At 38.3% G+C, this 22,353-nt stretch overlaps 1 protein-coding gene and 1 non-coding gene across 3 annotated transcripts in view; one reads left to right on the top strand and one right to left on the bottom strand.

Moving 5' to 3' along the window:
• clcn2c (chloride channel 2c) overlaps positions 1-21,919 on the top strand; it is a 38,663-nt gene extending 16,744 nt beyond the window's left edge. Inside the window, exons 11-23 of one of the 2 annotated variants that reach the window (XM_087283148.1) lie at positions 1,304-1,388; positions 1,966-2,121; positions 2,290-2,359; positions 4,669-4,779; positions 6,162-6,375; positions 8,989-9,122; positions 9,202-9,323; positions 10,865-10,970; positions 11,437-11,504; positions 12,825-12,863; positions 14,476-14,580; positions 14,722-14,808; positions 21,564-21,919. In XM_087283148.1, coding sequence (XP_087139274.1) covers positions 1,304-1,388; positions 1,966-2,121; positions 2,290-2,359; positions 4,669-4,779; positions 6,162-6,375; positions 8,989-9,122; positions 9,202-9,323; positions 10,865-10,970; positions 11,437-11,504; positions 12,825-12,863; positions 14,476-14,580; positions 14,722-14,808; positions 21,564-21,707 — 1,441 coding nt within the window. In that variant the 3' untranslated portion in view covers positions 21,708-21,919. 2 annotated transcript variants of the gene reach the window in all.
• A 276-nt stretch (positions 21,920-22,195) lies between these two features.
• On the bottom strand, positions 22,196-22,267 carry trnag-ucc (transfer RNA glycine (anticodon UCC)). Its single transcript has one exon. It is a non-coding gene; the product is annotated as a tRNA-Gly (tRNA).
• Between the last annotated feature and the right edge of the window lie 86 nt (positions 22,268-22,353).

Genomic DNA, 22,353 nt, shown 5'->3' with positions numbered 1-22,353 from the left:
GCCAAGCAAAACCTGATTGTGTGGGCCAGAGCTGGGCCGGAGAAATTTTGCTATGTGGGTTGTTAGTTGTGCGCCTCGCATACACACTGCTTAACACACACAGGATGAACAGCAATACGCAAATATCTTTACATATGAAAAAGAATTAAAGGATTAAAATATTACAAAACATTATTACCTAGCCTACATAAATATAAAAACCACTGCCTTCATGCCTTCTTCATCTCGGGAGGCTTTTTCAGTTCATTCATGACTGTTTGCTTTTGTATAATGTTATTATTATTAGCAGTATTATTTATTATATCCATATTTATATTTGTTTTATTAAAAACAAGCTTAGATTTGCCCACCTGTCAGGTTTTAGACCATATGGGGCACAGCAGGTGTATTTAGATATAGCTCAGTTTATATACTTCATTATTATTGCTCATTTATTAGTTTGGTGGAAATTAGAAATAGTTTTGAAACAAATCTTTGCGCTTAACAAACTAAATTAATTATTTATATGCTAATGGATGTCTGTGCGCACAACATGTTTCACGAGAGTGAAAGTGAAAGTAAATAATGAGGAGGCTTATCTCTCATTCTCGCGCTGCAGATGCTCTGTTTAACAAGTTTCTCGGTAGTGAAGCGTTCAGCTTTTAAACTTACAAAGTCGTCATGTAAATAGCGAATGCGCTTATGGCGCAGCTGGCTCTTAAAGCGAATGGGAGATGAGACTCTGATTGGTTTATTCTCAAAACACACCTATAACTCATTAAGAGAATAAGCTCAACCCTGTTAAACTATGTGCCACGGCGCAAAGCGGATTTTTTCCATTCTTAAAGTAGCAAAAGTGGATTCTGACATGCACTTAATGCTTTTGCGCCCTGCGCTTTGCACCTGGATCGTCAAAATAGAGCTCATTAGTACCTTGCAGAAATATAATGGCAACTATTCAGAACATAAATTTGTTTTATTTATTTTAGTTAAGTGCTAAATTCTATGCATTAATATCATACTTTGTTTATCAGGAAATTTGGTATTAAACATGCTAACAGTTTGATCGACACATTATTAACAACACATGCTAAAAAGATAGCAGCTAACCACGACACATTTTAGAAACATGCTAAAAAGTAGCCAAGTGCTAGATCATGTTACCAGCTTGGTAAAAAAATGTTAGCATTGTGCTAGCACTGTGCTAAAACTTGATAACAACAATGTTTATGCTAGTAAAAACGTAACAGGTCTGACTGCCCCGTAGCTAGTGATGAAAAGGTGTATGTTTGTGTAGCTAATTGTGTGTGTGCTGTGTGTTTAGCTGTTTCTACTATTCTGCTTTGACGTCTGTGCTGATTTCAACACTCACCTTTCCACCGGGCTTCGGTCAGTTCATGGCTGGAAAGGTAAAAACACGCACACACACACACACAGAAACACTTTCTCTCTCTCACACACAAAAACACACATACACACAAATATATACACACACAAATACCACATACATCAGACAAAAAATAAAATATCATTTAAATTAATTTTAATAATGCAGTTTCATTTGGTGAACCTACATTTGTGTGTAAAGCTGCCAGGTGGTTCAGGTCAAACCACACGTTATATGCGCAGCGCGACTAGTCGACGACAACCAAAAAGTGTCACGACAGAGCGTTAAAGTTGACCAATCCACTACTCTGTGCAAGTCCTAACACACATACACACACACACACACTCTCTCTCGCACACACACACAAACAGACACGGAGAAATGCGCACACACACACAGTATACCCAAACCCTATACCGTTAATCTATACCGTTATCGTTAAATAAACGAACACAAACACACACATGCATAAACACAACTAATCAACATACTGTAACATGCACGATCATCAATTAAACATGAAAACCAATGCCTTTGTAAATAAACCGATGAAAACTGTGCTGCTGTCTGACATTTCTGACATCATTTCCTCCTTCCAGCTCACACAACGGTACTCCCTGATCTCATTTTTTGACGATCGCACCTGGTCCAATCACAGCATCGTGAAAGACTTCGACGATAATGACCATTTAGCGGCGTGGAAACATCCGTACGCTAACGTCTTCGTCGTCCTCTTTGTCTTTGTCATCATGAAGGTACAAAAACCACACTTTTGTTCACATAAAAGACATGCTGGAATAGTTGGCGGTTCATTCCGCTGTGGTGACCCCTGATAAATAAGAGACTAAGTCAAAGGAATATTAATGAATGTCAGATTGGTGTGTGTTGTGTTTTACTAATTTTTGCTGTGGTCTGTTGTGTAGTTCTGGATGTCTGCTCTCTCCATTACCCTCCCAATACCATGCGGATCCTTCGTTCCCATTTTCGTCATCGGTATGTGTTTATCTAAAAGAAATTGTATTTATTGGAGTGTTATAAATGCCTGTTCACACTGAGGATGACGGATAAAATCATATTAAGTCATAAAGCACTAAATAAATAAACAGCACAATCAATTATTAGGTCAAAATTTAAATTTGTCAAAATAAAAAATAGCATTGCAGTTGAAAATAGATGTTTTGTATGTGAATTTCTAGTAAATATATTCACATTCAAACAGACGTAACAAAGCAACAAAAGATAAATAGGTATATAATATAATATATGTGTTATTCTAATATTTAAAATAAACACTATATATATATATATATATATATATATATATATATATATATATATATATATATATATATATATACACAGTTTTGTCTGGTTCTTGAATCTGATTGGCTGATAGCCATGCGATTTTCTGCCAGTAAAAGCACTCGACCAGACTCTTTACCTTTCACCCTTGTGTATTACTCCGCCCACATACAGCAACAAGCAGAGGACACTCTACAGTTTGACCATTATTCCTGCTGTTGGGCAACAAAATGTACTTTCGAGGTTTTTTTAGTCGAGAATGTAGTTGTTTGGATTGCTACTATGCAGTTTATTTATAAGGGTAGTGCCTATTTTAAATATTCATAATTTCTGAGAGACAGCACTTCGGCGGTCATTAGCCTGCCATGCAGAGTAGACCAAAGACTGTTAATGTATCCACAAGATGGCGACAGAACTACATGATAAGACCTAAGAGAAAACCAGCATAATTTTAAACTACAGCTGATCAAATCATTATTAAACGGGTAAATCTCTCTCTTTTGTATGTTGTAGTGCTGTATTTATATCATAGTAATATTGTGATCTCCCGAATGCAGCAGAGAAATACTGGGAAATCTCCGTAGACTGATGGCATTTCATGCTGTTCAGCCTTGTAATCTTAAAGTGTCAGCAAAATCAGCTGTTTTGTCATCGCTTTAGACATTACGCTAGAGAATCACTCAAACACTAGCTCTAAAGTGACATTGGTGAATTAGTAACGGCTTCTGCTGTTCTGACGTCGGCTGCAGATTTGTATGAATGGCGGAAGAAAGTAGTTCCTCTTACAAAAGGGTTTTGAAGACTATCCGTGTTTTCTTTATTTAGATACACGATTATGCCTTTGAACTGTTGTATAAATGCAATATCACACTCATAGCAGTGCGATGTGGCTGTATATTGTCACTGGTGGAAGACTAAGGCAGTTGACCTACGCATGCCTCCCACCAGTGCCGATATACAGCCATATCACACTGCTACTCGTGTCAAATTGGGTTTTAAACCTTAAAATTTATAGAACTGATACAGTAAAGACTTTTATAACGTAAGAAAATTAGTTTGAAAAACGCTCAAAATATGACAGTAACAATATTCATCAATATTTCTTGATCCTCATGCTAGACTGATTTCTGAAGGATCATGCGACTCTGAAGACTTTACATCACAGATATAAGTGAAGTTTATTTATAAACTAATATAAAGAGGATGACGTGCTTATGGTTGCTTACAGCGGGCCCTGCATTATTCACTTTAGGATTCACCAATCAGACGATTCCTAAGCCAGTATAAATACCCTCAGCTCCATATCACAGTCATCTTCGTTTTGAAGAATCCCCCCTTCCACCTCTACTCCTCCTCCTTTCCTAGATGGGTGGCACGGTGGCCCAGTGGTTAGCACTGTTGCCTCACAGCAAGAACGTCTCTGGTTCTAGTCTTTACCAAGCCAGCTGACGTTTCTGTGCGATGTTTACACGTTCTCCTATTGCTCACGTGGGTTTTCCCCGGGTTCCCCAGTTTCCTCCCACCGTCCAAAAACAGCAACTTAAGTTCCAAATCTGCACCATAGACATGCTCCTAGTCAGTAGTTATCTCTTAAGAGCGATCACTATTTGTTCATTAGCTACTACTTCCCCACATCTACCTGAGCTCAAACTCCCCTCTCGCCTTGCAAACGGGAGGGAGCCCCGGGCTCGAGGATCTTATGAGATCAGGGCTCTCTCCTGGGACAGCATGCCAAACACGCTTTATAATCAATCATGAGTGTTCACAAGTGTGAACTCGAAATGACACTTTACTATACAATCAAATAGGAACTGGCTATTTTTATTTATAATAATATTTCACCGTTTTCAAAGTATTTTTGATCAAATAAACGCAGCTTTAGTAAGCAGAGATTACTTTCTGACCTTCGCTAGCAAATGTTTTCTAGTCTTTTTATTTGATGACCTATTGACTGTTTCTGTTTGCATGCGTGTGTGTGTGTTCGTGTGTGTGTGTTTCAGGTGCTGGGTTTGGCCGTTTGATTGGTGAAGGAATGGCCACTTTGTTTCCAGAAGGATTCAACACAGATGGACACATATATCCCATAGTTCCTGGAGCTTATGCTGTTGTGGGTGAGCAGCTGCTTTTATCCAAAGTCCAAGACTTACAAATGGGGAGGCATTAAGCGGTTCATTGTAAAGAAGAAACACTCACTATATATACTAATCAACTATATGGAATTCTCGCTGAACTCGTTTGATTCTGGGTTCTGTTTTGGTATGGATCAATATAAAGAAAAGAAAAAAAAACATTTGCAAGCAAAATATAATAAGGTATATGCACTACGGTGGCCGGGAAGTGCAAAACAACATTACAAAGTGTGAAACACTTTTACAAAGCTCGAGACAAATTTACATTTTGAAAAACATTTTTACGTATCATCAGACACAATTACATAGGAAAAACAATTTTACCAAGGACACAACAAATTTACATTTTTGAAAAAACAAATGAACAAGACGCAAAACACTTTTACAAATCCCGAAACAATTTTACAATTACAGATTCCCTACGGAAAGGGCATGTACCACACACCGGAACACAATATCGAGCTCTGATATATATATATATATATACACACACACAGTTGAAGTCAGAATCCCTTTGAATTGTTTTCTTCTTTTTTAAATATTTCCCAAATGATGTTAAACAGATTCAGGAAATTTTCACAGACAGAAAGTCTTATTTGTTTTATTTCGGCTAGAATAAAAGCAGTTTTAAATCTTTTAAACACCATTTTAGGGACAAAATTATGTGCCTCTTTAAGCTTTATTTTCTTTCGACTGTCTACAGAACAAACCACTGTTATACAATAACTTGCCTAATTACCCTAGTGAAGCCTTTACATGTCACTTTAAGCTGTATAGAAGTGTCTTGAAGAATATCTAGTCTAGTATTATTTACTGTCATCATGGCAAAGAGAAAGTAAATCAGTTATTAGAGATGAGTTATTAACACTATTATGATTAGAAATGTACTAAAGAAATCTGCTTTATGTTAAACAGAAATTGGGGGAAAAATAAACAGGGGGGCTAATAATTCAGGGGGGCTAATAATTCTGACTTCAACTGTATAAATATATATATATATATATATTAAGCTTTTAGCTATGATACTCCCAAAATCATTCAGCATAAATCCGGAGATTTTTTACAAGCAGCAAAAACTGTCCGCAGATTCTGTCTGGCCGTACTTTTCAGTAAACTCTGCTCTATCTAAATGCACATGCTGGAGTTTTACTAGAACTAGCTTTACTGACAAAATGCTCATGAGACTGCCCTGCCGCAAATGTAATCCATTAAAAAAATAATGGTAATCTGATTATGCATATTTGTAAACGCAGTTTACACTAATTATAAGTAATCTGATCACATAATACAGATTACATATAATCAGTTTCCACCCTCTTAAGTTCTGACAGATGAGTGTTTTTCTGCTTTCTGGATGTTTGCAGGAGCGGCGGCTCTAACAGCAGGAGTCACACACACCATGTCGACCGCCGTGATCATGATGGAGCTGACGGGTCACCTCAGCTACTCTCTGCCCATCCTGATCTCCGTCATCCTCTCCAACATGGTGTCTCAGAGCCTGCAGCCCTCCATCTACGACACCGTCATCCGCATCAAGAGACTGCCTTACCTGCCGCTGCTCAGATGGGGACAGAGGGAGTGAGGATCTGTGTTTACTTTGCGTTTGATTTACATTTCATTGCTCTACCCTAAAGTACTGATAGCCCCTTCCTAAATGACTGATAGCTTCGCCCTAAAGCACCAATAACCCTGCACAAATGCACTTAAAGCTCCGCCCTCAAGCACTGATAGTTCCACCCTAAAGGATTGATAGCTACACCCCAAAGCACTGATAGCTCCTCCCTAAGTGACTGATAGCCCCTCCTTTAATAAATGACAGACCTGCCCTTAAGGATTGATAGCCCTGTCCTAAAGGACTGTTAGCTCCTCCCTAAATGACTGATAGCTCCACCCTAAAGGACTATTAGCTCCTCCCTAAATGACTGATAGCTCCACCCTAAAGGACTGTTAGCTCCTCCCTAAATGACTGATAGCTCCACCCTAAAGGACTGTTAGCTCCTCCCTAAATGACTGATAGCTCCACCCTAAAGGACTGATAGCTCCACGCTAAAACACCGATAGTCTCATTCTAAAGCACTGTTAGCTCTGCCGTAAAGAACTGATAACTCCACCCTAAATGACTGATAGCTCCACCCTAAAGCACTGATAGCTCCTACCTAAAAGACTAACAGCTTTGCCCTAAAAGACTAATAGCCCCTCCCTAAATGACTGATAGACCCTCCCTTAATGAATGATAAACCTGCCCTAAAGGACTGACAGCTCAGCTCCACCCTAAATAACTGACAGCTCCACCCTAAATGACTGATAGCTCCACCCTAAAAAACTGATAGCTCCACCTTAAATGACTGATAGCTCCACCCTAAAAAACTGATAGTCTGACCATAAAGCACTTTTAGCCTCGCCCTAAAGCACTGATAGCTCCTCCCTAAAGCACTGATAGCTCCTCCCTAAATGACTGACAGCTCCACCCTATAGCTCTGATAACTCCGCCCTAAAGCACTGATAGCCCCTCCCTTAGCAAATGATAGCCCCACCCTAAATGATTGATAGCCCTGCCCTAAATGACTGTCTGCTATAGCTCTGATAACTCCGCCCTAAAGCACTGATAGCTCCTCCCTAAAGGACTGATAGCTCCACCCTAAAACATTGATAGTCTGACCATTTAGCACTGTTAGCCCCACCCTAAAGCACTGATAGCTCCACCCTAAATGACTGATAGCCCCTCCCTTAGCAATTGATAGCCCCACCCTAAATGATAGCTCTGATAACTCCGCCCTAAAGCACTGATAGCTCCTCCCTAAAGGACTGATAGCTCCACCCTAAAACATTGATAGTCTGACCATTAAGCACTGTTAGCCCCACCCTAAAGCACTGATAGCTCCACCCTAAATGACTGATAGCCCCTCCCTTAGCAATTGATAGCCCCACCCTAAATGATAGCTCTGATAACTCCGCCCTAAAGCACTGATAGCTCCTCCCTAAAGGACTGATAGCTCCACCCTAAAACATTGATAGTCTGACCATTAAGCACTGTTAGCCCCACCCTAAAGCACTGATAGCTCCACCCTAAATGACTGATAGCCCCTCCCTTAGCAATTGATAGCCCCACCCTAAATGATTGATAGCCCTGCCTTAAATGACTGACAGCTCCACCCTAAAGCACTGATAGCCCTGCCCTAAAGGACTAATAGCTCCTCCCTAAATGCCTGATAGCTCAACCTTAAAGGACTGATAGCCCCACCCTAAATGACTGACAGCTCCACACTAAAGCACTGATAGCCCTGCCCTAAAGGACTAATAGCTCCTCCCTAAATGCCTGATAGCTCAACCTTAAAGGACTGATAGCCCCACCCTAAATGACTGACAGCTCCACACTAAAGGACTGATAGCCCTGCCCTAAAGCACTTATAGCCCCACAATAAGTGACTGACAGCTTCGCCCTAAAGGACTGATAGTCCCACCCTAAATGACAGATAGCTCCGCCCTAAAGGACTGATAGCCCCACCTTAAATGACTGACAGCTGCACCCTAAAGGACTGACAGCCCTTCCCTAAAGCACTTATAGCCCCACAATAAGTGACTGACAGCTTCGCCCTAAAGGACTGATAGTCCCACCCTAAATGACTGACAGCTGCACCCTAAAGGACTGATAGCCCCACCCTAAATGACTGACAGCTCCACCCTAAAGGACTGATAGCCCCACCCTAAATGACTGACAGCTCCACCCTAAAGGACTGATAGCCCCACCCTAAATGACAGATAGCTCCGCCCTAAAGGACTGATAGCCCCACCCTAAATGACTGACAGCTCCACCCTAAAGGACTGATAGCCCTTCCCTAAAGCACTTATAGCCCCACAATAAGTGACTGACAGCTCCGCCCTAAAGGACTGATAGTTACACCCTAAATGACAGATAGCTCCGCCCTAAAGGTATTCCATGTGACCAGAAGTGAAGAAGTCATTTCGAGAGGGAGGGAGGGTTATGATATTTGATTAAACATTATGAGGACAACAGATACATCATTTTTAACCAGCACTACTTCATAAACAATAAGAAGAGCACATTTTAATTTCATGGTCGACCTGAAGTGTTTTAACTAGTCTGAAGTGTCAAAAGTGGATCACAGTTTCCACAGTAATGCAGGTTGAATCATATTTCTCACGCTTTGGTTTGTTTATTTCCGTCTGTAGGAACAGTAAGATCCATGTGGAGGACTTCATGAATAGGGATGTTCGCTTCATCACATTCAACTCCACATACAGAGACGTGTTCAAGATCCTGTGCTCAGGGAATCTGAAGACGGTGCCCATGGTGAAATCCACAGGTACAGAAGCACACCTTAGATTGTGAATATTAATGCAGTGTGTGTCTGATCAGTGTGTGTTTTTGACTGTGTTTCTCAGAGTCGATGCTGCTTTTGGGCTCTATTGAGCGAGCTCAGTTGTTGGCGCTCCTGATAGAGCGAACGCAATACCTGCGGGGCGGAGCCTACAGCATACCTGCCCGCAGCAAAGTTCACTTCCAGGTCACAACACTAATTCATTTAAAATAAAAAGTAATAATCATTGTTTTATTCAAATTTATATTTGTTTGTTTATTTATTTTAAGTTTTATTTTATTTTAATTTCATCATTATTTTGTTGCATTTTTAATAATTCTTATTTTATTTTAATTTGTTGATTTATTTTATTTTATTTTATAACTTTTTATTTTGTAATTTTTTCCAATTGTATTTTATTATAATTTGACCATTATGTTGTTTAATTGAATTATTTAATTTTAAGTTGTTCTTTATTTTATTATTTGTTAATTATTTTATTTTTATTTAATTCACCGTTATTTAGTTTTATTTTATTAATTGTTATTTTATTTAAATTTGTTTACATTTTATTTTATTTTGTTACTTTTTTAAGTACATTTTATTTTAATTTGACAAGTATTTTGTTTAATTTAATTTTAATTAGTTAATATTTTATTTTATTCTTTTTTGTTTTTATCTCATTAATTTGTGTTTTATTTTAATTTACTTTACTTTTATTATTATTTTATTTAAATTAAATATTATTTTGGTCATTATTTAGTATTTTTTAATTGTTGTTTTATACTTCCTTTATTTTATTAGTTAATTTATTTATTTATTTGTTAAGTTATTTATTTATAATATTATTATTATTTCCTTTTATTTAAATTATTTCCTATTTTATTCATTGCCATTCCATTTTTTTATTTTAGTTTGATCATTTATTTAATTGTATTAAGTGTTATTTTATTTTAATAATTTTAATTGGTTAATGTCTTCTATTTAACTTTAAATTAATTATTCTTTAGTTTAATTTTAATTCAATTTTTTTTTTTATTTCATTATATATATATATATATATATATATATATATATATATATATATATATATATATATATATATATATATATATATATATATATATATATGTGTGTGTGTATATGTATAACTGTAATCAATTTTAATATGATAATTATTTTATTTAAGTTAATTTATATTTTATTTTATTAATTTGTATTTAATTAGTAATTTATTTAATTTTGATAATTGTTTTGTTTAATTTGATTAATTATTCTTTTATTTTGAATATTTTTTTAATTAGTTGATTTATTTTATTTTGATCATTATTTTGTTAAAGTGTCTTAATTGTTATTTTATTTTATCTATTTTAATTGGTTAATGACTTATTTTATTGAATTTTTTTATTGAATCATTCTTTAGTTTAGTTTTATAAAAATGCCATTTTATTTAATGTATTTTATTTTATTCATTCTTTATTTTATTGCATTGTATTATTAATGTTCATTATTTTATTTTATTTTTGTATATTTATTATTTATTCATATTTTATTTGTCATTTTTATTTTTCCAAGCAAAAGCAAAACATCAATATCATCATCCAGCATTTCATTCTTTTAACACGGATTTATTTTTCACAAATACGTAATTTTGTGTGTGTGTGTGTGTGTGTGTGTGTGTGTGTGTGTGTGTGTGTGTGTGTGGTGTGTGTGTGGTGTGTGTGTTTGTGTTTGTGTGTGTGTTGTAGACGGCCACAGAAGACTCTTCATCTGCTTCTGCTCATGTTTCTCCTTCTACACCTCTGAAATCTGCTCTGAAGAGACCGACTGCAGACGAGGAACAGTTAAACAACAGTAATAAATGAACTCACACTCACTCCTAACTTAGATTTTAAAGCATGAAAACTATTTGACATTTTTACAAAATAAAAGTATCATGTGTGCGTTAATAAAATCATAAAAAATAGTATAAATATTGAAATTATTTAATTAACCTTTAAGATCTTCTTATTAAATATTATTATATATTATAAGTATAATACATACTTTAGAATATTATCTGCATTCCTTAATGTATTACAATATTTATAATATAGTTTAATTAATAATATAATATTTATAATTGATTTTGCATTAATTCATCTGTTTTTATCATTTAGTGCACTTGATCAGATATTTTACTACATGAAGTATGCACTTTACACGTCAACCGCTAAGTGTACACTTAAAGACTAGAGAAAAGATTAAGTGTAAATCTTGTAATTTGACACACTCTCTCTCGCGTGTGTGTGTGTGTGTGTGTGTGTTTTATTTCTCTCAGATATTTATGATTCTGGCCTGAGCTTTAAGACATTCTTCTGTTCTCGGCCGGACACCAACGCAATGAAGGTGAACACACACACACATACATACACACACACATAAATACATCCACACACACACACACACACACACACAATTCCCTAACTGTGTAAAGTTTGGTGGTGTATTTAAGCCAACTGGTATAAAAACTTCACCAATACATGCAGTGGACAACAGTCAGCTGCTAAATCCTGATGTCATCCTGTTACACTAGGCAGAGAACGTTGCCCAGGATCTATGCCCAGTGCACATGTTAGCAGTTGCAAGGCTGCAAAAGGCCTATTTCGTCCATGTGTGAGCTTAAACCACCAACATTTCCATTAACAGCCGAACGCGCTAACCTATTACACCACAGAGACTTTGAGCAAGCCTTCCTACAGTGGTAGAAACACTGGAATTTGTCTCAAAAGGTCTGGTGGGTGAACACAAATGAACAGCCAACTGAAAACTGCTGGGAAGAGAGAGAGAAAGGCAATAGAAACACTTAATATGGGGCTCGAACCCACGACCCTGAGATTAAGAGTCTCATGCTCTGAGCTATCCAGGCTTGTGGTGAGGCTCTCTCGGGAGCTAGTGACTGTTTTCATCAGTACCTTCCTTACCTGTGTAAATAGCAGTGGGGTATATGCTGAAGCATGCTAATAGGACTTTTAATTTGCCTGTAACCTGGGTTAAACGCTTCCGGCGAATTGAATGCCAATGCAAAATCCGGTGCGTTTAAGGTCTGTTTTCTTTAAAAATGAGCGATCTTCACTAGCTGAGTGATATCCGATTTAAAGTGGGTCTCAGATTGTACAAGAAGCACTGCATTAAATTACATTTCCCCGCCATGTCTTTATAATATGATCATTTATTTTACCCCAGTATATTCAAAGGAGCTTCTGTGTTACCCTGCCGATTCTGACGGGCGCATGCGAGCTAACGGCTTTATGTCTCGCTTTACGCTTGAGCAACCAAATAAATGCTAAAGTTTATTGAACTGAATGTATTTTAATGACATTACAACATCCATGCTGTATAAGGAACCGTATAAAATGGTAAAAAGTTCACAATAACAGCTCACCGGAAGTGTATCAGCATGGGAACAGCACTAGCTCGGCATATACCCTGTTGCAAGGCAGCAAAAGGCTTAGTTCGTCCCTGGGTGGGCTCAAACCACCAACCATTCGGAATAACAGCCAAACACATTAACTGATTGCTCCACAGAGACGATGAGCATGGCTGTCTACAGTGGTAGAAACACTGGAGTTTGTCTTAAAAGGTCTGCTTGAAGCACACTTACAAACATATTCACAGAGACTCACCGTGTGTGTGTGTGTGTGTGTGTCTCTCTCTCTCTGTCTGTAGAATGACCCGGATGCACATGATGATATGATACTTCAAGAGGTGAGGACATTTTAAGACACAATCTCACACACACACACAATCACACACACACACACCACACACACACACACTCAGTAGCCCCTTTCACACAGTGATACCGGTAAATATCTGGAAAATTTCCGGAACGACTTTACCGGTATGTTCAAAAAAGCGCTGATCACACAGGCGAGGACGTTATGGAAATTTTCCGGAAAAGAGCATTCACACATCCATTCCAACATACCGGTAAATTCTGACATCATTCACCACAAATGAGCTTTAAACGGCTGCGCTTGTATTTGTAAACATTTGACTAAATTACAAACTCTGTGGATGATTAATATTGTGAACAACTTTCGCAGGATCACTTTCGCATGTCGAGATGTTCATAATATGTGCGTGTGCAGGCGCTCACAGGCTGTTTCACAGGCGCACGCAAAGCTTGAAGGTAAACAAACAACGGCTTATCATAAGCATCTCATCGATGATTATTTACACAGTTGGCATAAAGAAGAACATATAAACGTGATCTGACTAACTTCTAGCAGCTTAATGTGTCTGGAAAAATATTCAAAGGCTTTTATTCTCACAAAACCGCGCGGACGTAAATGCGTCTGACTGTTGTGATTGGCTAAAGCAGACGTCTCACGTCAGCACGTTCTAGACGTGCACGCGCTTATTACGGCAATCTTCCTTCTGCATTCACACAGCGCAGCATTCCGGCAAATTACCGGTAATGTTACAACTTCTCTTTCCGGAAAATAGCCAGAACGAATTTACCGGTATTTTCAAAAAGGACCTGTTCACACATACAAGCTTTCTGGAAAATTGCCGGCAATTTTCCGTTAAAGGTCTGTAAGTGTGAAAGGGGCTAGAATCTCTATGCATCTCAGGCCCCGTTTACACTAGTGCGTTTTAGTTTTAAAACAGCGTTTTAGATCAAAAACGATCCGCGTCCACACTAGTGTTTCTGAACATATCTCCATCCACACTACGCCACAAAACCGTATATCACGTGACCATTCGCGCACTCTGGGCATGCACGTTCCAGTATAAACAGGAAGCATGTGTCTCGCTCGGCATTTGGTTATTGTTAGTCAACAAACGCCGGTTGAACAATGAACGCGATGGCAAAGAAAGCAAGAGAGGTGTTTTTGTGGACAGACGACGAGGTCGAGTTGTTACTAAACGTAACGAATTACTGCACAACGGCGCCTAAAACAGACACTAGTGCAAACAACGCTCCCATTTCTGTGTCCGTGTTGTTGTTTACAGTGAAGGCTGGTCTGCTGTCTTCCGGTAGTGTAAAAGCCATGTGTTATAGTCATGTGATAGGGGCTTGACGAATAAGGGAAGGATACGCAATGACACAAAAGCCCCAATCAGGTAGCGATACTCAGCAGCCCCGCCTCCGTTTCCAGATGTCTCCCTTTCCCCCATCCACACTGAGATGGAGCAGCAGCGTTTCAGAATGAAAACAGCCTCTCCAGCGTTTCCAAAATGCTCCGTTTTCAGTGTTCGTAAACTCTGGCGTAGTGTGGATGAATGGTGTAACCTTAGCCAAACATATGCGTTTTAAAACGAAAACACATTAGTGTAAACGGGATCTCAGTATCTCTATGTGTTTATGCAGATTGAGAAATGGGAGGAGCAACAGCTTGATGAGCAGGTAAACTTCAACAGCTGCCAGATTGACCCCGCCCCCTTCCAGCTGGTGGATCGAACAACACTGCACAAGGTGTGTGTGTGTTTCAGTGATTATGAGAGAGTGACAGTGTGTGTGTGTGTGTGTGTGTGTGTGTGTGTGTGTGTGTGTGTGTGTGTGTGTGTGTGTAGTTTGCTGGATGAATGATGTGCCGTGTTCTTCTCTCTCTGACAGACTCACAGCATGTTCTCTGTGTTGAATCTGGATTACGCTTTCGTCACCAGTGTGGGTCGACTAGTGGGAGTCGTATCACTGAACGAGGTGAGAGTTTACGAGAGGGGTCTGGATGCAGACCTGGTGCAGATGCAATTTGAGCTGCATCCAATGCTTTTTAATGTGCTCACCTAACCCCACCCCTCACAGTGACGTCACTCACTCCATTGAGTGCATTGTGTCTGACATTGCATTTCTGAGTGATGCAGTCTCAGCTTGCATCATAAAGGCTGCCTCCAGGTACTATTGGAGTTTAGACTTGATCATGTGTCTATGATGTGCTGTTATTTTCAGATTAACACACAGCTAGTAGTTCTGGTGTTTTTTTGACGGTCCCCTTAACACATTTTGTAGGTACACACAAGTACACTGAAAAAAATTATTCAGAGATGACTCCTTGGATTTACTCAATTTTTTTACGTTAAGTGGTTGTAAACAATTTATTTGTGTTGAATTTAAACAAACAAATTAAGTTAAACATTAATAAACTTAATATGTTTGTTTAAATTCAACACAAATAAATTGTTTGCAACAGTTCTGCATGCAACACTTTTTTCAGTGATAGGGCCAGACAGAATCTGCAGACCTTCTTTGTTATTTGTAAAAAATCTGCAGATTTACGTGAAAGATTTTGTGAGTATCGTGACTAGAAACTCAAAAGATGAAATAAAATCGAATATGTTTTTAACTTTTATGTAATGCTTACAATGCAAACCCTATTAGATCCACTTATTTGGTAAATAAATCAAGTCTCCTATATAATAATATTCAGTGGCGCAAAAAGGTGGTATGCAGTATATGCAGCGCAAAGTGGCACCACACATGGGGGGGTGGGGGGTGGGGAGCTATTGTGCCAAAACTTTTTTTAAATGATACATATTATTAGAGCTGCACGATATATCGGCGGCCATATCGTTATCGGCCAATAAATGCTATTTTTAAGATTATCGTTATCAATCCAATGTCATAATTAGGCCGATATCTTTAAGTTAATAAATTACGTAATTGTACAGAACTGCCTGCCTCGTGCATGCATGGGTGGAACTTGTCCAGACCACTGTTGCCAACTATTTTCAATGAAAAGATGATAAGCTTTGCCTTAAAAGTTGATAGATTGCGTCATACGTTAATTTGCATATTGCGGGCGTCATCACATTCTACCATTTCTGTTTATTTAACAGCCTATGGTTAATAAAGAGTATTTATATTTGCACTACGCTTTGTTGCGCATTACCCGCAACTCGTTGAGGAGAGTAGGGAATGTGCAGTATGAACACATGAGAATCTATAAAAATCTCCAGTGTCGCTAGTTGCTTTTTTGAAAATTTGTCGCTAGGGGGGTCTGAAAAGTCGCTAAATCTAGCGACAAAATCGCCAAGTTGGCAACACTAGTCTAGACTTATCCAGTGCACTATAATGGAGCTCTCCTCACATGGTTTATTCCTTCAAAGTCCGTCCTTTCTTCATGTGGTATTGCTGAGCGTTAATAACTCAGTAAGTAACCATGTTCCTCGAATAATCGAATAATTTCGATTGAGTGTCATTGTGTATTTTGCTTTAAATCGCTCCAGGAAAAAATATTACATGTGTAAAACATAACAGCAGCGATGCACACGTGCTAAACAACTCGTTAGGTTGTTTGTAATCAAATTTGATTATTTATTATTATCAACGCGTTGCTTGCCATCTGTTGTTGATGTAAGATTGTATCAGGGGCGTAGATTTAGGGTGGACGGAGGTGACGCGTCCCCACCAGTATCCCCCGGCCATAGAAATGTCCCCACCAATAATTTAATCCACTTTTTAAAAAATCGCGCTGTCAACATTAACCTAGACACGCAGGTTAAATCACGTTCTCTTCTTGAGTCCTCCCGCCCCCAAAACACATATGGACATTTTGATTGGCTGTGCCTTTCCTTTCTTTTATGTGAGAGGCTGTGGCTGCCTTCAGATACAAGCAGCGCCAAATGCAATGGATTGTTTTTTTTCCCGTGCAAGAATAAGGTATGTTGGGTGACACACGAGTGAGGATGGTGGCAGCAAATAAAGAAAGAGAGAGGTGGACATAAGGAGCTTTTTTCAATGAAAGTGTGTCACATAATGCAAGTTCGCTACAGAATGAGTCCATCATGATTATGGGGTTAATGCTCGTGTTTTCTCCCGCTTTGATGCACAGTCATGTTGTTATAGCAGGCTGATATTCTAGTCTGTGAATAATATGCCCTGAAAACTAACTGCAGAATAAACAGCTAAAGTATACAATCCCGCCAGTTCTCCTAATCTCTCAGAGTCCAATTTCAGTTGAAACAATTTATCAGAAAAAATACAGCCTGTGTATAGGCACAATACTGATATATGAGACGTTTCATTTGCAATATGGCTAACATAAGTCTTTATTAAACTCTCTCCTTATCAGTTAAACATTTTTTTTAACATTACACTATCAGGCGTGTTTTTTTTAAACAACTGAACCTTGTTGCAGTTTTTTGCCTTCTTTTTAATTATGCATAATATTGCATTTTAGTGACATTTTAAGAACTAATGTAGAGATCTGTGCGGGACTAAATTTTGAATCCCGCTCCCGCCCGCACCCGCCAGGTTTTAGCCCGAACCCGACCGCTCCCGCTTGTATCAAGAATTTATTGTCCCGCTGCCCGACCCGCCCCTTTTTCTGCCCGCCGCGCCCGATCCGAGATATTTCCAGCTGCAGGCCCGCAGAACCACACACGTTTGAGGCACACACAATCTAGTACACACAATCTAGGCAAACCATAAATGGTAACTGACTCTTTAGCATTATCGCCACCTATTGAATTTCACAAATATGGTTTCCCATTTCAGTCAATTTTATTATTATATCGTAACGATCATTTTAAAGTCTCTGCAGTTTCTGACTTTAAATTATGTCAATAAAAATAATCGGTTAAAGACACTTATGACTTTATTCATGTGTCCATATACACAAAGAAAACATAACAGACCGTCTAATTGTTGGATTAAGTGTAATAAACTAATTCAAGCTCTTAATATTATCATACTTCGTTAAAATCACGTTGTTGTAAAATATAAAAAAGCAAACAATAATGTCACTTTAAAATAAATTAGCCTACTATAGTTAACCATTTAAACAATATAGTTATAAACTGATTATCTTAACTGATTATATTTATAAGTTTATATATAAACTACTATCTTTTACTAAACTGTCACTGTTAAAGCTGTTATATATATATATATATGTGTGTGTGTGTGTGTGTGTGTGTGTGTGTGTGTGTGTGTGTGTGTGTGTGTGTGTGTGTGTGTGTGTGTGTGTGTGTGTATACACTTATGACTTTTTTATCAATAGTTAATATTTTATTAATAGTTTTATTAAGAGTATTAAATGTGGGAAATCATTAATTAAAAGGTTATTAGAAAATTAAGCTAATAAACACCGCTTGAGTAAAATATTAATATAGTGTTATACATTTGTTACATGTAAAAATATTTTTATTACATATAATGTATTATTGCCTATCTTAACTTGCTATTATTTCCTTCATCATAAATTAATCCATTATATAAATTAAACCTGTCCAAATGAGATCATTCAGCAAGGCCAGCAAACGTGTATCTGCCAATTTATTGTCAGGTAATAAAGATTGATCAGCTATAATGACTGATTAAAAACTGTTCACTCTATTATATTGAATGGCGATCGGAAACAATGCTCCCCATTCGGCCGTCTCAATCGCAATATTTGTGAAATAAAGTAAAGTAAACACTATTGTTTATTGTGTGCAATATTTATTAATCATATACATCAAAATATATCGATGACGATGTCCAAAAAGACGTTATAACTTTAACATCCGTCATAACCATATATGGTTTGCCTAGATTGTGTGTCCTAGATTGTGTGTGCCTAAAGCGTGTGTGGTTCTGCGGGTCTGCAGCTGGATATTATTGCCCGATCCCGCTAAAGAGCGGGGGAGAACAAAACCGAAAATCCCCCAGCTATATAGTCCAGACAGCCAAGCTGTCTGTATAAACACACTCACACAAACAGCACCAAGCACACACACACACAGACAAATCTCTCTCTCTCATACACGCACACAAGCACCAAGCAGACACACAGGCGTTTGCTGTTATATCAACTCAAAGGCTTGTAATACCATGTATCAAGTACCAATGTAATACCAAAAGGTTTTATATAAAGGTTTATAAATACTGAGTCGCGCCAGCTCCGGGCCGCAGCGCACATTACTCTCGGGCCGATTCCGGCGCGGATGCGGCAGCGTCGGCTCGCTTACGGCCGCCGCATCTGGCCGGAATCGGGCAGTGAGTCCACAAGCATCCGGAGTCCGGCAGCCGGAGCCGGGCTGAGTGGTAAGTCTCTGGCAGGCGAGAATCTAGCCGGAACTGGCCCGAGTGTATTTTGCTATCTGGGAAAACTCTCTCTCTCTCTCTCTCTCATTCGCATAGCAATATCCGCGATATTGCTAGACAGCCCGCTCCCGTCCCAAATTAAACCCGTTACCGACCGCTCCCGCGATTTATTCTGAAATTTATGCAGACCTCTAAACTAATGTTTGCTGGGTTATCTTGTCGGATGGTTATCATAACCACACTTTTTGATGTACCAAAAAATATTTTCAACCTTTCTGTCAAATTGCTTACCACACTATTTTACTATTTTAAGTGTTTATTCACAATTATGCATTCAAACTAAGTTATTTTTAGTTATATAAATGACATCTTTGGAAACAAAATATGAAAAGATCCTTGTTTCAAAATACAAATTTTATCTATTTATAAATCTATTCTATCTATCATTACATTAAAAAAATAAATAAATCTGTAGAAACAAGTTTAAATTAAACACTGAAGTGAAAATGAAAACTAGCCAGAACATTCAACTTTCCTTGGTCAGAATTTGGCCATTTTAATAATATGAAAAAGTTTAAAATAATAACAATAATTCAACTTATGGTCTTTTTAACCACCCAAACCCCCTTGGCTACAGGCTGAAAACTTAATAAACTGTATGAAGAGAGGATTATTAATATATTTTAATAGCAGTTAAATAAATAATAGCTTATATGTGTTGTTTGATTCACCCGTCCCCACCAATGTCAAGTGCAAACCTACGCCCTTGGATTGTATTCAGTTTGGTCGGAATATTCATATTGATTATAACGAAAACCCATTTTGTTTTTCCCCCCCATCCATTTTTTTCCCAATACTCTGTGGAAGTCTTCCATAAATCAGATCAAGGATTATGTAATGACTCCCAAATATTTGTGTAAATGCCATGTATGAAAGTTAATCATGGGATAGTGGGTTCCACAGTTGTTTTATGCTGTCTTCCTCTGGACATGACACAGATCTGATGCTTTGTAATAAATGATTAATAAATCTAAAAAAAAAATAATAATAATAATAGTTATAACAAGCGCGCGTGAGGGCTGCCTGTCACACACACACACATCTGATCTGACACACCTTCACAGCAGCATAGGGGAGAGCGCCGCCAGTCACTGAACCCAGCACAGGGGCTCTCAACTCGCCGCACATTTTGGGCCATATCATACACCCGGCGCAAGGCGCAACGCAATTGTTATTTCCTAGTTTCAGCTCGCCGCAAGAGTCGTTTTGACGTTTTGCGCCACGCTGTTTATATATCAAATACCATATGTGCGCCTATAGGCCTTCTGATCTAAAAAGGAGGCGTGTTGAGGTGTATTGCTATTTTGAGGAACTTAAATAGACTGTTCAATAGATCAGATCAAAGCTGGGTCCCACTTTATATTAAGTGTCCCTAACTACTAAGTACTTACATAAAAAAATAAATACAATGTACTTACTGTGTTTATAATGTATTTGAGAGCACTTGTGGTGCTTCTGAGTTGGGATAGAGGTTGGGTTATGGACAGGTTTGCTGGTATGGGTAGGTTTTAGGGTGGGTTAAGGTGTAAGGGATGTTCAACAGTGTATTTACAAAAGTTAGTTACAGATGTAATTACATATATGTATTTAATCAAGCGTAAGTACACAGTAAACACATGTATTTACACAATAAGTACATTGTAACAAACTATTAATTCCTATGTAAGTACATATTAGTTAAGGCCACTTAATATAAAGTGGGACCCAAAGCTGGTCTATTGTCCAGCGCAGAGCGCGTTAGTTGTGCGCCTCGCTTGCACAACTGCTTAATACACACAGGATAAACAGCAATACGCAAATATCTTTTTTTTTGTGATTAAGTTTTTTATTGATTTTCATTTTACATGTGAGTGGTTGTAGCATCTTTACAATTTTCTTTCAAAAAACAAGATCCCAGTTCAGTTTTTACACTTACAAAGTTGTCATGTAAATATCAAATGCACTATGGCACGACGCAACTGACTCTTAAAGGGAATGGGAGATGAGACTCTGATTTATTCTCAAAACACACCTATAACTCATTAAGAGAATAAGCTCAACCCTGTTATACCATGCGCCACGGGGCAAAGCGGATTTTTACGTCCTTAAAATAGCAAAAGTGGATTCTGACACGCCCTTAATGCGTTTGCGCCCTGCACTTTGGACTTAGATGGTTAAAATAGAGTCCATAGACTCAATGAGCTTAAAATCTGCAGAAATCTGTGTGTGTAGACACGGTGTGTACCTAATATTAGTTACATCTCAACACGACAGCTTATTCTCATTGAAAAATTAGCAGACTGCAAGATTAGGGATAGTGTAAATTGACATTTAAGACATTGACATTTGTGTATCTCTCTCTCTCTCTGTGTTGTGTGTGTGTGTGTGTGTAGTTGTGTAAGGCCATCACAGGCTCCATGCCACCAGACGGTGTGTCTCTTTCTCCGATTCTGTCCGGTTTCAGAGAGCGAGGCTCTGCAGGATGGAGACCTGAGGTGTGTGAGCTGCACAAACTGCTGGACCACCAGGACTGCTGAAACACACACACACACACACCTCCGCGACCAATGTGTGTTATTTATGATTAACTGTGTGTAAAAATAATGTCTGTGAAGATGTGTTTGTTTCTGTAATGGACACACACAGACACCACCTCAACCAATGTGTGTGTGTGCTATTCATTCTTAGCTGTGTGTTAAAATTAAAAATGTGTTTGCTTCTATAATTAACTAAAATATTTAAGACTCGACGCGTGCTCTGATATTCAGATTTTTTGTTTTGAGTATTAATGTGTGTGTGTGTGTGTGGGTGTGGGTGTGTGGGTGGGTGGGTGCATGGCTGTGGCTGGAAGGGCACCCCGTGTAAAACATATACTGGAATAGTTGGCGGTTCATTCTTTGGCGACCCCTGATGAATAAAGGGACTAAGCCGAGGGACAATGATTGAATGACTTGTAAATGGTTTGAAGCAGAGAGAAACTAACAAATCAACATGTGTACATAAAGAAAAGTGAAAATCAGATTTTTGCGTTGGCCGGGAATCGAACCCGGGTCAACTGCTTGGAAGGCAGCTATGCTCACCACTATACCACCAACGCATGGTCATACAGGGAACCATCGCTCTAAAAGAACTGCACCCAATATCCAAAACAGCGTTAAACTTCTTTTTCTGTCTGTCAATAAT

This window comes from Danio rerio, chromosome 15 (assembly GCF_052040795.2).
Source record: "Danio rerio strain M-AB ecotype USA chromosome 15, GRCz13ab, whole genome shotgun sequence".
Lineage (NCBI taxonomy): Eukaryota > Metazoa > Chordata > Actinopteri > Cypriniformes > Danionidae > Danio > Danio rerio.
This window is presented reverse-complemented; position numbering and strand designations above follow the sequence as displayed.